Source organism: Pongo abelii, chromosome 1, assembly GCF_028885655.2.
Source record: "Pongo abelii isolate AG06213 chromosome 1, NHGRI_mPonAbe1-v2.0_pri, whole genome shotgun sequence".
In the NCBI taxonomy this organism is placed as follows: Eukaryota; Metazoa; Chordata; class Mammalia; order Primates; family Hominidae; genus Pongo; species Pongo abelii.
The window spans coordinates 25,332,606-25,349,901 of NC_071985.2; the positions used below are offsets into that span (position 1 = coordinate 25,332,606).

The 17,296-nt window shown below is 43.4% G+C and overlaps 1 protein-coding gene and 1 non-coding gene across 3 annotated transcripts in view; one reads left to right on the forward strand and one right to left on the reverse strand.

Moving 5' to 3' along the window:
• Window positions 1-271: 271 nt before the first annotated feature.
• LOC112131502 (small nucleolar RNA U13) lies at window positions 272-370 on the reverse strand. Its single transcript, XR_002913561.1, has one exon. It is a non-coding gene; the product is annotated as a small nucleolar RNA U13 (small nucleolar RNA).
• A 6,394-nt stretch (window positions 371-6,764) lies between these two features.
• NVL (nuclear VCP like) overlaps window positions 6,765-17,296 on the forward strand; it is a 107,321-nt gene continuing 96,789 nt past the window's right edge. Inside the window, exons 1-2 of one of the 2 annotated variants that reach the window (XM_024231690.3) lie at window positions 6,765-7,144; window positions 10,756-10,829. In XM_024231690.3, coding sequence (XP_024087458.2) covers window positions 7,088-7,144; window positions 10,756-10,829 — 131 coding nt within the window. In that variant the 5' untranslated portion in view covers window positions 6,765-7,087. The remainder of the gene's footprint in view (window positions 7,145-10,755; window positions 10,830-17,296) is intronic. The other variant, XM_054519792.2, reaches the window with a different exon arrangement.

The following is a 17,296-nucleotide window of genomic DNA, read 5'->3' on the forward strand; positions in this document are numbered from 1 at the left end:
TTGGTTTTGAATGACAGAAAGCTGAAATAATGGTGGTTGAAACAACAAAGAAGCTTATTTTTCTTTGTTTCCATTCCTAGAACAGGTCAACTTCTTTTCTGCTTAAGGTCTTGGCACACATGATTCTCTCTCTACCTGAAACTCTTCCCACTCTCCTTGTACAATTGGCTCCTGCTATACTTAAAGTCCTTACCTGTCACATTCTCAGAAAGACCTCCCTTGACCAGGGACTGAGGTAGTCTCCCTTTTTTATTTTCTTCTTTTTTTTCCATGTCAGACGGGTAATGTGCACAGAACAAGGTTTGAGGGTAGCACATCTCACCCTTCTGCATGAACACCCATTCTTCACACTTAGGAACTACAAAAGGATTTCTTTGTTATTTTCTTCCCTTTTTTTGAGACAGAGTTTTGCTCTTGTTGCCCAGGATGGAGTGCAGTGGCACAATCTGGGCTCACTGCAACCTCCGCCTCCCGGGTTCAAGTGATTCTCCTGCCTCAAACTCCCGAGTAGCTGGGATTACAGGCATGCGCCACCATCCCTGGCTACTTTTGTATTTTTAGTAGAGACAGGGTTTCTCCATGTTGGTCAGGCTGGTCTCAAACTCCCAACCTCAGGTGATCCGCCCGCCTCGGCCTCCCAAAGTGCTGGGATTACAGGCGTGAGCCACTGCACCTGGCCTTGTTATTTTCTATCACAGTACTCTGATTACTTACTTCACAATTTTCATTCATTTACTTAACGATTATTTACTAAAAACTTTCTATATGAGAGATTCAGGCCAGGAGCAATGGCTCAGCCTGTAATCCCAGCAATTTGGGAGGTGGAGGTGGGTGGATCACTTGAGGTCAGGAGTTTGAGATCAGCCTGGCCAACATAACGAAACCCCATGTCTACTAAAAACACAAAAAAATTAGCCAGGCATGGTGGTGCGTGCCTGTAATTCCAGCTACTTGGGAGGCTGAGGCAGGAGAATCGCTTGAATAGCTTGAAACCCAGGAGGTGGAGATTGCAGTGAGCCAAGCTCATGCCACTGCACTCCAGCCTGGGTGACAGAGTGAGACTCCGTCTCAAAAAATAATAAAAAAAATAGGTAGGGCACAGTGGCTCACCCCTGTAATACCGGCACTTTGGAAGGCCGAAGCAGGCGGATCACCTGAGGTCTGGAGTTCAAGACCAGCCTGGCTAACATGGTAAAACCCCGTTTCTACTAAAAATACAAAAACTTAGCTGGGCATAGTGGTGCACGCCTGTAATCCCAGCTACTTGAGAGGCTGAGGCAGGAGAATTGCTTGAACTCGGGAGGTGGAGGTTGCAGTAAGCCAAGATCACTCTATTGCACTCCAGCTTGGACAACAAGAGCGAAACTCTGTCTCTAAATAAATAAATAAATAAATAAAAAGATTCTATACCGTGGGCTATGAAATCCTTCTACTTCTCGTTTTCTAAATAAATATTTATTGATTTACCAGTTTATTTCCTGTCCCTCTCTAAAGGGACACTCTAGAATATAAGTTCCAAGGCCACATCTGTTGTGGTCATCACTGTTTTTTTTGACTTTGGCATAGTAACTGGTACACAGGAGACAATAAATATTTGTAGAATGAATGTATAAAATGCCAAGCTCAAAATATTATTTTCATTCTATTCAGGATTAGGAACACAAATGAGGCAATCACCTCAAAGAATGATAAACCTGATTAGAAAATGGAATTGTTAGCCATTACCAAATAAAATAAATCAAAGATTTTTTTTAATCTCAAAAAACTCAAGGCTGGGCGCAGTGGCCCACGCCTGTAATCCCAGCAGTTTGGGAGGCTGAAGCGAGTGGATCACTTGAGGTCAGGAGTTTGAGAGCAGCCTGGCCAATGTGATGAAACACTGTCTCTACCAAAAAATACAAAAGTAAGCTGGGTGTGGTGGCATGTACCTGTAGTCCCAGCTACTCAGGACTGGGGTGGGGTGGGAGAATCGCTTAAACCAGGGAAGTGGCTGGAAGCAGTGGCTCACGCCTGTAATCCCAGCACTTTAGGAGGCCTAGGCGGGTGGATCACGAGGTAAGGAGTTCAAGACCAGCCTGGCCAAGATGATTAAACCCCATCTCTATTAAAAATACAAAAAAATTAGCTGGGTGTGATGGTGAGCACCTGCAATCCCAGCTACTCGAGAGGCTGAAGCAGAGAATTGCTTGAACTTGGGAGTTGGAGGATGCAGTGAGCTGAGATCGTGCCACTGCACTCCAGCCTGGGCGACAGAGCAAGACTACGTCTCAAAAAAACAAAAACAAAAACAAAAAAACCAGGGAAGCAGAGGTTGCAGTGAGCTGAAATCATGCCACTGCACTCTAGCCTGGGCGACAGAGTGGGATGCTCTGTATTAGTCCATTTTCACACTGCTGATAAAGACATACCCAAGACCGGGTAATTTATAAAGAAAAACAGGCTTAATGGACTTATAGTTCCTCATGGCTGGGGAGGTCTCACAATCATGGTGGAAGAGTAAAGGCACGTCTTACATGGTGGCAGACAAGACACAATTAGAGCCAATCGAAAGAGGAAACACCTTATAAAATCATCAGATCTCATGAGACTTATTCACTACTACAAGAACAGTATGGGGGAAACTGCCCCGATGATTAATTTATCTGCCACTGGGTCCTTCCCACAATTTGTAAGAATTATGGAAGCTACCATTCAAGATGAGATTTGAGTGGCGACATAGCCAAACCATATAACCCTGTCTTGAAAAAGAAAAGAAAGGAACATAACAGAACAGAACTCAGTCTCCAGCTCCCGGCAAGCAGGCAGCCTCATTTTTGCATCTCAGTAAGGATCCTCTGACATGCAAACTTCATCTTTTTCTCCACGTTCCTACTATACATACAGTGGTCATACATTGTCCAAACTAGAACCTTTTTGAGAGATAAAAGGAAGACACTGAACATGTGAATGAAAAATGGCCAGACCATATGCAAAAATAGAACTCTCACTCACAATCTGCAGCAACCAGACCAGAAAACCAATATATCATCTACAAGTCAGACATGTAGGAAGTTAGATCACTATCACTAGCAAACAATCCAGGAACCCAGCAACAACCCCCGTAACAAATGGCCCTAGATGGCAAGAACTTTATTAATAAATGATAGCTTTTCTAATTTTTGGAACTGCTGTCAACATAGGACCAAAAAGAAAACCAACTGTGCATCCCAACCAAACACATAGGATGCTCTGCTAGTTCTAGTTAGCCCACCTATAGCTTCCCTATGACAACAGTCTTCAGTTAGGGCATACCTGAAGTCTTCAGTTAGGGCATACCTTCCCCTTTTCCCCAGCATAAAGTTTTCCCACTCCTCTGCCTGTCTTTGAGGCTCTGCCAAAACACAAGTGATGGTGGCTGACTCCCTTGTTATAGCAAACTCTGAACAAATAGTCTTCGCCTCTTCTTATGTATTTGGTCTTCATGTATTTCCACAAAGGGGATACTAGCAATAATTTTGCTGAATCAAAAATCAGGACTGTCCTGAGCAAATCTGGACATAAATCACCCTAGTTATGAAGCACAATTAGACCAGAAGCTGTTTGCTAGTGAAATACTGTATGACGTTTAGGAGAATGAAAGTGTGAAAGACAAAAGATAAAATATGCCACCACCACTAGGTGGGGTTACACCACCAAAGAATGGAGGACGTTTCAATTAAAAAAGGAAGTGCTTAAAGTGTATATGCACTTAGGTTACTGTTAGTAATCTTTTTGGTTTTGATGCATGATACTGTAAATCCAAACATTGCAATCAATGTAAAATGGTCTTCAGGGCAATAATTGATGAAATAATTCCAACGGGAAATGTTCAAGCATATTATCATCTAGTATTAATTCACTTTCAATTATTGTCTTCTGTACCTGAAGCAGTAATGAGATGAACAACACATTCCCTGCCTTTAAGAAGGAGGTGGCTGGGTATAGTGGCTCATGCCTGTAATCCCAGCACTTTGAGAGGCCAAGGCAGGTGAATCACGAGGTCAGGAGTTCAAGACCGGCCTGGCCAATATGGTGAAACCCCGTCTCTACTAAAAATACAAAAATTAGCTGGGCATGGTGGCGTGCACCTGGAGTCCCAGCTACTTGGGAGGCTGAGGCTGAGGCAGAAGAATCGCTTGAACCCGGGAGGCGGAGGTTACAGTGAGCCAAGATTGTACCACTGCACTCTAGCCTGGCAACAGAGTGAGACTCTCCACCAAAAAAAAAAAAAGAAGAAGAAGAAGAAGGCAGCATTCTGGAGTACTTCAAGTTTACATAGGAAGGGCTGGTTACATAATTTGTAAGACCCAGTGCAAAATGAAAATAAGGGACAGCTTATTCAGAAAGTATTTCAAGATGGCAATAGTAGAGCATTAAACCACCTGTGGGGCCCTTCTGAGCACAGGGCCCTGTGTGACTGCACAGGTCACACACCCATGAAGTCAACCTTAAGTGTAGGACAGTATTCTATGACAAATTATAGACTAATAAACTATGTTGCCTAGTACCTGTCGTGATACTACTAGGCCTTTCAATGTGGTTGTTTGTTTTTTTGAGACAGAGTTTTGCTCTTGTTGCCCAGGCTAGAGTGCAATGGTGCAATCTCAGCTCACTGCAACCTCTGCCTCCCAGATTCAAGTGATTCTCCTGCCTCAGCCTCCCAAGTAGCTAGGATTACAGGCATGCGCCACCACGCCCGGATAATTTTGTATTTTTAGTAGAGGCAGGGTTTCACCACATTGGTCAGGCTGGTCTTGAACTCCTGACCTCAGGTGATCCACCTGCCTCTGCCTCCCAAAGCGCTGGGAGTATAGGCATGAGCCACCATGACTGGCCTCAGTGTGTTTTCATTCTATGTTGGACATTTGGCATGCACAGAATTACATTTCATTTTAAAAATTACTAAGCATTGACTACATTTGTACTATATGCTGTTGGGAATCTTTGCTAACATTTAATGTAATCAAGTACATAAATACCTAATCTAATTTTTTAAATGTTATAAAAAGTTACAGTTATAATTCTTCCACTTTTCCCCACAAGCCTGAAGTGCAGAGCAGAGATTGAAACTAGTAGGCACTCAATAAACACTTGTTGAATGAATGCAAGAAGGCTGGAAAGTCCAATATCAAGGAGTTATTATTTGGTGAGGGCCTTCTTGCTGTGTCATCTCATGGCAAAAGGCAGAATGGCAACAAAAGAGCCAAATTTTATTCAGCCTTAAAAGTGAAGGAAAGGCCAGGTGCGGTGGCTCATACCTGTAATCCCAGCACTTTGGGAGGCCAAGGCAGGTGGATCACCTGACGTCAGGAGTTGGAGATCAGCCTAGCCAACATGGCAAAACGCCATTTCTACTAAAAATACAAAAAATTAGCCCGGCGTGGTGGCGCACACCTGTAGTCCCAACTACTCGGGAGGCTGAGGTGGTAGAATCTCTTGAACCCAGGAGGCGAAGGTTGCAGTGAGCCAAGATTGCGCCACTGCACTCCAGCCTGGGCGACAGAGCAAGATTCTGTCTCAGAAAAAAAAAAAAGAAAAAAAAGAAGAAGGAAATTCTAACACATGCTATATGAGGGCATTAAGCTAAGAAACAAGCCAGTCACAAAAGTCAAATACTGGAAGATTCCACTTATATGAGGAAGTTAGTGTAGTCAAAATCATAAAGACAGTAAGTAGAATGGTAGTTGCCAGGGGCTGGGGGGAGGGAAGAATGGGGAGTTATTTTTTAATTAGTATAGAGTTTCAGTTTTACAAAATGAAAAGAGTTCTGGAGCTAAACGGCAGTGACGGCTGCATATTATGAATGTATTAATATCACTTAACTGCACAATTTATAATGTTTAAGATGGTAAATGTTCTTATATTTTACAACTAAAAAAATTAAAATAAAAATAAAACTACATATAGTGAAGAAGTAGGAAATGAAATTGCAACCAAAGGGATCAATATTTTGAGTGGGAATTCTAATACTTAATTCAGTGCTAATTTTTATATTTTTAGTAAAGACAAGGTTTCACCATGTTGGCCAGGCTGATCGTGAACTCCTGACCTCAAGTGATCTTCCTGACCTCAAGTGATCTGCCTGCCTCGGCCTCCCAAAGTGCTGGGATTACAGGTGTGAGCCACCGTGCCCGGCCTCACACCCTTCTCTTAATTCCATTTTCTCCTCCCCTCTGCCCCTTAATATACTGCACTTAACCTTGTCATAAGCCAAGTAGGACCTGAAATAAGAATACTCAAAACACGGTTGAAATAAACAAGAAGACAGAAACTAAAGCCAGCATTTTTTTTTTTTTTTTTAATGCTTGGTAACTGTCCCTTTGTGTCTCCCTAAGTGCAGGATAAACTTCTTGGGGCAAATACAAACGTTTGATAAAATTCTGGGCCAAGGAGTCTTGCACTGGATATATTCAACAAATTACCTGCCGATGATAACAGCGTAAGTCAAACGAGTTCTAAAAGTAACAAATGACTTAGTTATCTGGATAAATCCGTCCTTCCTTTTCTTTTTCACCTAGCCCTTTTGTCGGGCCTCTAAAAGGTAAGGTAACTACGTGGGAAAGCAAGCAGCGGCTGGTGATGTGTTTTTACCCTGATTTTATCACTCCAAGTATCTACCGTCGCTGGTTTTGCGAAGACTAGCTTTGTATCAGAATGAAGTGTGGCTGGAACGCCTGAGGAAAGCAAACCAAGTTTTCCAGCGGACGCCGTCGACAGCGTCTCCGCACACCGCGCCGGGGCAGGAACTTCCTCCCGCCTGGTTCGCCCGGCCGGGAACCAATAAAGTTGAGCGCTTTCAAAGGGGTCCTAATCTTCCAGGGCCCACTGGGCAGGCCTGCAAAATAAGGCCCGTAGAAACTCTTTGAGGTTTCCAAGTCTTCTCCCTCTCCTCGGAATTTTTTCCTCCTCATTCGCATTACTTTTATTCTGACGGAAACGGCGCGGGCTAGGCCCCAGGAGAGGCGCATATCAGGTGCAATTGGCCCGGCGATCGCGGCGGGCAACCCCTACGAGGACCCCGGTTGACTTGGAGCTGGCTGTCCGAGCTGTGGCTTGGAAGACCGACGCGATGAAGCCCAGACCTGCAGGGTTCGTGGATAATAAACTCAAGCAGCGAGTGATCCAGGTGTGTATTCTGCACCGCTCGGCCTCGCCAAGGGCCCCGATCGCTGCCCCAGGGTTCCACTCCCCTTTTGTCGGGTGGCATCCAGGTGGAACTCAACTAGTCTTCTTTCCCTAGTCTGGGTCTGGGCGTGCGTCTATTCCTCCTTAGCTGGTGGTGCCGGGGCCTTCCCTACCCACGTTGGTGCGGAGTCGCAGGGAGAAGCCGGGGACGGTGGGAGGGTGCAGCTTGGTGGGGCTGCCCAGGTTATCTGGTCGTCTTCAGTGCAGATCATTCAGTAGAGTGGAGTTAGCCTTTGAATTTTAACCTCTTTGGCTTGTGAAGTTAGTACAGGAATGGTCTTCAAACGCTCGCATTGTAAGAGGTCCTTGAGAAGGGGTGGCATAAATAATACGTTAATTTCCGTTCTCAAGGAACTTACACACTAAAACGAGGTAACGTGGGTCTGGCAACAGTAACAGGCACTTTGCCTACGGTTTTCTCATTTTCATGACCACCAGTAAAAAGCAGTGTGTGGCAAATACCTTAGAATGTAAGCAAGCAGTCTGAGTTAAAAGGCAGGAGAGAATTTTCTTCACTTAGGAATTTGTGAGCTACACATTCTCCTTGTTTTTCTTTCACTTCACCAGCCCCTAAACAATCTCCTTTACGGACCCATCTTTTCCTGCTAACTTGTAAATGTTGGAAGTGCTCTGAGCCACTGTTCTCTTACCTCCCCTTCCTCCTCTTTCCTCATACACCTTTCTTATCTATCCATACTTCCTATGTGATCTCATTTAGTCTAATAACCTTTGAATAGTATCTACATATTCTATTATCTATATATTTATTTCATTTTATTTTTATTTTTCTGAGACATAGTCTCGCTCTGTTGCCCAGGCTGGAGTGCAGTGGCTGTTTATGGGCACAATCATAGCTCACTGTACCCTCGGCCTCCCTGGCTCAAGTGATCCTCCCTCCTCAGCCTCCCCAGTAGCTGGGACTACAGGTGTGCACCACCACACCTGGCTAATTTATTATTATTATTATTTGTAGAGACGGGGTTCCACTATGTTATTCTGGCTGGTCTCTGACTCCTGGGCTCAAGCGATCGGGCCTCAGCCTCCCAAAGTGCTGGGATTACCGGTGCAAGCTGTTGCAGTGGCCTCTATATATTTATGACTGCTAAATTTATATCTCCAGTCCAGATTTTATCTTGAAGTACAGATTGATATATCCAGCTGCCTAATCAGCATATCTCCAAATTAAAATGGCCAAGTGGAACTTGTGATTTTTTCTTCCTTCAAACCTGCCCTTTCTTAGTGTTCTGTATTTCGGTAAATGATACTACCATTCATCCAGTTGTTAAGGCCAAAAACCTTAAGGATCATTCTGAGTCTTTCTTTCATTTCCTGTATACCATCTCTCAACAGCCTGATTGGCTTTACTTTCAAAATATATTCCAAGTACTTCTTACTGTCTTTCCCTATAAACATCTTAGTCCAAACCATCATCTCTACCTTATACTATTGCAATAGCCTCCTAACTGATCTCTCTGATTCTGCTTTTACCTAAAGCCTATTCCCCACAGAGCAGCCAGAGACATCTAATTTTTTTTTTTTTTTTTTCGCTCACTGCAACCTCTGCCTCCTGGGTTCAAGCGATTCTCCTGCCTCAGCCTCCCAAGTAGGTGGGATTACAAGTGCATGCCATCACACCTGGCTAATTTTTGTATTTTTAGTAGAGATGGGGTTTTACCATGTTGGCCAGGCTAGTCTCGAACTCCTGACCTCAGGTGATCTGCCCGCCTCAGCCTCCCAAAGTGCTGGGATTACAAGCATGGCCAAGACATCCTTTTAAAGGGAAAAATTGGGCTAGGGGAGGGATAGCATTAGGAGAAATACCTAATGTAGATGACGGGTTGATGGGTGCAGGAAACCACCATGGCACCTGTATACCTATGTAACAAACCTGCATGTTCTGCACATGTATCCCAGAACTTAAAGTATAATTTAAAAAAAAAAAAAGGGAAAAATCAGAGCTTGCCATAGCCCTGCTCAAAACCTTTTAGTGGAGTCACAGACATCTAGAGTAAAACCCAGTGTAAAAAGCCCTGCATATCCTGGCCTCTGTTGTCCTAGTTTACTTTTCCTCTCCTGTCCCAACCACACAGACCTTCTCAAACATGCCAAGCACAGGACCTTTGTTCTCGTTGTTCAGTCACTCTGAATTACTCTTCCTCTGGATGTTCCCATGTCCCACAACTTGTTCCTTCACTTTATTCAGGTTTCTGAGCAGTGACTCCTAATTACTGGATCTAGTGGCCTCTTCTCTGTCCTCACACTTGACTCTTTTCAGCGTTTGACATAATCAGTTTTCCTCTATAGCTTTCACTTTGGTTCATTATAAAAGTACAAATTGAATATCCCTTATTCTAAATGCTTAAGACCAAAAAATGTTTCAGATTGATTTTTTTTCAGGTTTTGGAATGTTTGCATATACATAATGAGATATTTGGGAATGGGACCCAAGTTAAACATGAAGTTTATTTATGTTTCATGTACACCTTACACACATAGCATGAAGATAGTCTTACACAATATTTTAAATAAATTTTCACTTATCTATATATTTAATTTAATTTTAATTTTTTATTTTTGAGACTGGGTCTAGCTCTGTCACCCAGGCTGGAGTGCAGTGGTGTGAACACTACTCACTGCCATCTCAAACTCGTGGGGTCAAGTGATTCTCCCACCTCAGCCTCCCATGTAGCTGGGACCACAGGTATGCACCACCATGTCTGGCTAATTTTAAAATTTTTTGTAGAGATGAGATCTTACCATCTTGCCCAGGCTGGTCTCGAACACCTGGACTCAAGCAATCCTCCGGCCTTGGCCTCTCAAAGTGCTGGGATTACAGGTGTGAGCCACCACGCCCAGGCTTATTTATTTATTTATTTTTGAGACAAGGTCTCGTTCTCTTATCCAGGCTGGAGTGCAATGGCTCGATCATAGCTCACTGCAACCCCTAAGTCTGGGCTTAAGCGATCTCCCACCTTGGCCTCCCAAAATGCTGGGAGTATAAGCACAAGCCACCACACCCAACCAACTTTTTAATTTTTTTGTAGAGATGAGGTCAAACTTTGTTGCCCAGGGTGGTCTCAAACTCCTGGGCTCCCAGAGTGTTGGGATTACAGGTATAAGCCACCATGCCCTGCCAAAAGGTGATTTAATATTGAAACTAAATTGCCTCAAGCTAGTAGTTCTGCAGATCTGACAGATGTCAAATATCACTGTGTTCCTTGAAGTTTAAAATATCCCCTCCTACCCTTATGAGTTTATTGCAGTGTTCTGGGGTGTTTGGAAACCTAGGATATCAGTAAGTAAGCCCTACTTACTGCCTTATAACTATTCTAATAATTATTAGTATTGTATTATAGTGATTAATAATGTTAATTAAATTTTCTGATTTCATACTTGACAATTATTTGGTTACTTTTATTTATGTTTCTGGTACACTTTATTAATGAAGAGTTTATCTTAAAGTATAATGTGTTCAGATAGCTCAATCTGTTGATTAAAATCACTGAGTTTGAAATATTGAGTGTTTTGTATTTGTTATATTTTCTGTTTTAGTACCTTACCAGTAACAAATGTGGCAAATATGTGGACATTGGAGTCTTAGCGTCTGATTTACAAAGAATGTACAGGTAAATAAATATAGTTTCCAGATCCTTGGATTTTTATGTCTCCTTTACCATTTTAAAAGTTTATATCCTGCTTAAATTTCCAGTTGATATCAATAGCTGCTGGCATTAGTTCACCAATCCATAATCTTGGAACTCAATTCGGTTATGCAAACATTTATCAAATACCTATTATGTGGAGTAAGATGTCTTTTGTACTGTGGGAAATGGGTCGCTGCTTATCTTTTAGTACCTCACAGTCTGGTCAAGAGATAGAGATGTTATTATATCACTTCCCTTCCTGCTTCATTAGAAAATTAAAACCAGGCCAGGCATAATGGCTCATGCCTGTAATCTCAACACTTTGGGAGGCTGAGGTGGGAGGATGGCTTAAGCCCAGGAGTTTGAGACCAGCCTGGGCAACATGGTGAAACCCCATCTGTACAAAAAATATACAAAAATTTGCCAGGCTTGGTGGCATGCACCTGTGGTCCCACCTACTTGGGAGGCTGAGGTGGGAGGATCACTTGAGCCCAGGAGGTCAAGGCTGTAGTGAGCTGTGGTCACGCCACTGCACTCTAACCTCAGTGACAGAATAAGATCCTGTCCCAAAAAAGAAAGAAAGAAAATTAAAACCATCACCAGCAGGTATGATCTCCCTGAGTTTCCTGACTCCTTTCTTTTTGAGACAGAATTTCACTCTTGTTGCCCAGGCTGGAGTGCAATGGCATGAACTCGGCTCACCGCAACCCCTGCTTCTCAGGTTCAAGCAATTCTCCTGCCTCGGCCTCCCAAGTAGCTGGGATTACAGGCATGTGCCACCGTACCCGGGTAATTTTGTATTTTTAGTAGAGACAGGGTTTTATCATGTTGGCCAGGCTGGTCTCAAACTCCTGACCTCAGGTGATCCGCCCACCTTGGCCTCCCAAATTGCTGGGATTATAGGCATGAGCCACAGCACCCAGCCTCTTTTTTTTTTTTTTTTAAATACAATTTTTATTTTTATTTTTTGTGGAGACAGGGCCTTCTGTATTTGCCCAGGTTGGTCTTGAACACCTGACCTCAAGTCATCCTTCCACCTTCGCCTCCCTAAGTGCTAGGATGACACGCATGAACCACCATGCCCAGCCAGCTTCCTGAGTCTTTTTTTTTTTTTTTTTCTGAGACAGAGTCTTGCTCTGTCGCCCAGGCTGGAGTGCAGTGGCGCGATCTCGGCTCACTGCGAGCTCCGCCTCCTGGGTTTAAGTGATTCTCCTGCCTCAGCCTCCTGAGTAGCTGGGATTACAGGCGTGTGCTAACCACACCCAACTAATTTTTGTATTTTTAATAGAGATAGTGTTTCACCATGTTGGCCAGGCTGGTCTTGAACTCCTGACCTCAGGTGATCCGCCTACCTCAGCCTCCTGAAGTGCTGGGGTTATAGGTGGGAGCCACTGCACCTGGCCAAGCATACCTTATTTATTTCTAAAGCCTCTATCTCCAAATGCAGTCATATTCTGAGGTACTGGGGGTTAGGACATCAACATAAGAATATAAGGGAAACACAATTCAGCTTATTGGACTCTGTCCTGTGGCTCCCAAAATTCATGTCCTTCTCATGTGCAGATACATTCATTCCATTCCACAAGCCCCAAAAATCTTAACTCATTTTCGCATCAACTCTTAAGTCCAAACTCTCATCTAAATATCATCTAAATCAGGCCAGATGCAAGGACTGACACCTATAATCCCAGCATTTTGAGGGGCCAATGGCTTAAGGCCATAGAGTTCAAGACCAGCTTGGGGAACATAGTAAGACCCCATCTCTACAAAATGAAAATAGAAATAATTAGCTGGGCATGGTGGCCTGAACCTGTAGTCCTTGCTACTCGAGAGGCTGAGGTGGGAGGATCGCTTGAGCCCAGGAATTCAAGGTTGCAGTGAGCTATGATTGCACCAGTGCACTCCAGCTGGGTAACAGAGCAAGACCCTGTCTCTAAAAATAAAATAAATAAAAATAATGTTATCTAAATTAATTGGTAATGGCTGAGATTCAAGGTATGATTTATCCTGGGGCAAAATTCCTCTTCATCTATTAACCTGTGAAACCAGACAAGTTATCTGCTTCCAAAATACAGGCATGTGCTATATAACAGTGTTTCAGTCAATGACGGACCTCATGTATGATGGTGATCCCATAAGATTATTACATCATATTTGTACTGTACCTTTTCTGTGTTTAGATATGTTTAAATACACAATACTATTGTGTTACAGTTGCCTATAGTATTTAGTACAATAATATGCTGTATAGGTTTGTAGGCACAGTAGGCTATACCATGTAGTCTAGGTGTGTAATAGGCTAGCCCATCTAGGTTTGTGTAAGTACACTCTTACTTATTTTTGTTTTCACACAATGAAAATGCCTAATGATACACTTCTCAGAATGTGTCTCCATTGTTTAGTGATGCACAATTGTACAATGGTGGGACAGGCATAGGTGTAGGTTAGACATTCATTCCTATTCTAAAAGAGAGCAATTGGAAAAAAGAAAGGGTTATGGGTCCCAAGCAAGTCTAAAACCAAACAGGGCAAATGTCATTAGATTTTCAGGCTTTAGAATAATCTTCTTTGGCTTGATGCCCTGCCCTGTGGGCTCAGTAGGGTGGTGATCCTGCCCTGTTACCTAGGAGGAGACAGCTCCACCTGCCGGACCTGTGCCCTCTGGGCCTGTGTTGGCAGTGGCAGCCCTGCCTTCTTTTGAGCCTCCTTAAGGGTCATTCTTCCCTTTTCTTGAAGGATAACTTGTGTTCACAGCTGGATGGTTTTATTGGCCCTGTCCTATAGAATCCTGGAAGTCCAAAGCCTTCCTTAATTTTGTCCCCATCTCGGTCCCTTCAGTCCAAGCTGGCAGTGTTTCTGTTGCTTTAACCGCATCTCTATTCCTGGCTTCTGCTGAGATGGCTGACTGGATCCATAAGTCATATGCTGGTAATCGCTTTAGCAAATTGTTGTCCCCCCACACCCTTGATGTTCTTTTTAGATTATGCTTTTTCATTTTTTACAATATGAATAAACTGAGAATTTTCCAATCTTCAGGTTCTGGTTTCCTTTTTGTTGAATAATTCCTGCTTTATCTCTCTCTATACTGTAAAATTTTACTGTAAGCAGCAAGGAGAAATCAGGCTACACTTCAACACTTTGCTTGGAAATATGAGTGAAATATCTAGATTCATCACTTACAAGTTCTACTTTTAAAACAGTAAAAACACAAGTCCTCTGCCAGTTCATAACATGGACTGCCTTTCTTCCAATTTCCAATATCCTGCTTCTCACTTCTGTCTGAGACCTCACCAGAAGCATCTTTAACATGCATATTTCTAATAGCACTCTCTCTCTCTGTGTGTATAACTATAGAACCTTCCTGTACAGCTCTTCTCTTGTCTTTCTGAGCTCTTACCAGAATTGCCTTCAGTGTCCTTTTTTTTTTTTTTGGAGATGGAGTCTCACTCTGTCACCCAGGCTGGAGTGCAGTGGCACAATCTCAGCTCACTGCAACCTCTGCCTCCCGGGTTCAAGCGATTCTCCTGCCTCAGCCTCCCGAGTGGCTGGGACTACGGGTGCACGCCACCATGCCTGGCTAATTTTTTGTATTTTAGTAGTGACAGGGTTTCACCGTGTTGCCCAGCTGGTCTTGAACTCCTGAGCTCAGGCAATCTGCCCACTTCAGCCTCCCAACATGCTAGGATTACAGGCGTTAGCCACCACGCCCTGCAGTGTCCATATTTCTAACAGCAGTCACTTCAGAGCCATCTAGGTTTCTTCTAACATGCACCTCAAAACTCTCTGGCCTCTACTACCTAGTTCTGAAACCATTTCTACATTTTAAGGTATTTGTCACAGTAGCACTATACTTACCAGTACCAAAATCTGTATTAGGAAGGAAGAAAAGAAGAGAAACTAAGACAGAAAGCTTTTTAAAACAATAGTATACCTCACTTTGGCTATCACTCAGTAGTATTTTTCCTTCTCCTTATCAGAATTTATTTAATGAGTGGTCTAAGGCCAGGGCACAGTGGCTCACACCTGTAATTTCAGCACTTAGAGAGGCTGACACAGGAGGATCGCTTGAGGCTAGGAGTTTGAGACCAGCCTGGGCAACATAGCAAGATTCTGTCTCTACAAAAATAAAAATAAAAAATTAGCGTGGCATGCACCTGTAGTTGGTCCTAGCTACTCAGGAAGTTGAGGCAGGAGGATCACTTGAGGCCAGGAATTCAAGGCTGCAGTGAGCTACGATTGTACCGCTGCACTGAAGCGTGGGTGACAGAGCAAGACCCTGTCTCTTAAAAAATAAAAATAAAGACTAAACTAAGATTGTTTCTATCCCCACCACTCACTCCATTGAAATCTATGAGTTGTGTTTTGTTGGTAACCTTTTTTCTTAGTTGGTGGTATGACTGTTACTCAGCCAGTCACCCAGGTTAATCTATATGTTGTCCACTTCCTTCTACCTAGCCTTGAATCCCCCTGCCATGTCTATAATAAGTCTCCAAGAAGCCTTGCTGTGGTCTCTTAAATATTTCATGATGCCTGTTCTCTCCTTTCCCTACCATTACTATACTAGCCTAATCCAGAGCCTCATTATTTCTTGTCTAGACTACTGTTTCAGTTTTTGATTTTTTTTTTTTTTTTGAGATGGAGTCTTACTCTGTTGCCCAGGGTGGAGTGCAGCGGCACTATCTCGGCTCACTGCAACCTCCGCCTCCAGGGTTCAAGTGACTCTCCTGCCTCAGCCTCCCAAGTAGCCAGGACTACAGGTGCACGCCACCACACCCAGCTAATTTTTGTATTTTTAGTAGAGATGGGGTTTCGCCATGTTGGCCAGGCTGGTCTTGAACTCCTGACCTCAAGTGATCCTCCCGCCTTGGCCTCCCAAAGTGTTAGGCATGAGCCACTACACATGTTAGGCATTAGCCACTACACCTGGCCTGTATCAGCTTTTAAACATTCTGCCTACATCCATTTGCCATCTTCTCTTATCCAGGTGTTGGCAAACTATGGCCCTCAAACCAGTTCCTGCCTGCCACCTTGTTTTGTGTGGCCCATGAGCTAAGAATCGCTTTTACGTCTTTCTTTCTCTCTTTGTTTAATTTTTAATTATTTAATTATTTATTTATTTATTTATTTTTTGGAGACAGTCTCGCTCTGTCATCCAGGTTGGAGTGCAGTGGCGCAGTCTCAGCTCACTGCAGCTTCAGCCCCCTGGGCTCATCCTCCTGCCTCAGCCCCCAGGTGGCTGAGACTAAGGCACATGCCACCACGCCCCGCTGATTTTTTGTATTTTTTGTAGAGATGGGGTTTTGCCATGTTGCCCAGGCTGGTCTTGAACTTCTAAGCTCAAGTGATCCTCTCGCCTCAGCCTCCCAAAGTGCTAGGATTCCAGGCATGAGCCACCGTGCCAGGCCCCAAGTTGCCTTTTTAAATGGTCATGATTTAGCACAATATTTGCCTCATCTAAAACTTTGTGTTTTGATGTAATTTCACATTTAAGAAAAACTGACCCAGACCAGCTTAGACAACATAGTTAGACCCCTATCTCTACAAAAGAAATTGAAAAATTAACTAGGTATGCTGGCACGTGTCTGTTGTCGTACCTACTCGGAGGCTGGGGTAGGAGGATTGCAGGAGACCAGGAGGTTGAGGTTGTGGCAAGTTCTGATTGCACAACTACACTTCAGCCTGACTGAGTGAGACCCTGTCTCAAAAACATAAAGAATTTTTTTTTTTTTTTGAGATGGAGTCTCACTCAGTCACCCAGGCTGGAGTGTGGTGGTGTGATGTCTGCCCACTGCAACCTCCACCTCCTGGGCTCAAGTGATACTCCTGCCTCAGCCTCCCAAGTAGCTGGGATTACAGGCAACCACCATCTTGCCTGGCTAATTTTTGTAGTTTTAGTAGAGATGGGGTTTTACCATGTTGGCCAGGCTAGTTTCGAACTCCTGACCGCAAATGATCCGCCCATCTTGGCCTCCCAAAGTACTGGGATTACAAGTGTGAGCCACTGCACTGGCACAAATTTTTATAAACAGGAAAATGGAAAGAATAGTACAAAGAACACCCATATACTCTACCTAGAATGTCCCTTTATCCATGCATACTATCTATTCCCTAAGGACAAAGGCTTTTATTATATAACCACAGTTTATTTATTAAAACCAGAAAATGTAATCTTGATTCAGTAATATTATCGAATCCACCATTCATATTCAGAGTTTGCCTGTCTCAATAATGTTCTTTATAGCTATTATTTTATGGGAATTTTTTTTCCAGAACTGAAATCCAGCCCCTAAATTATGCTTGTTTTGCTTTTTAGTTTCCTTTAATCTGCAACAGTTCCTCAACCTTTTTTTGTTTTTCATGATCTTTACGTTTTTGAAGATTACAGGTAGTTACTATATAGAATATCCCTCAATTTGGGTTTTTCTGCTGTTTCCACATGGTTGGAATCA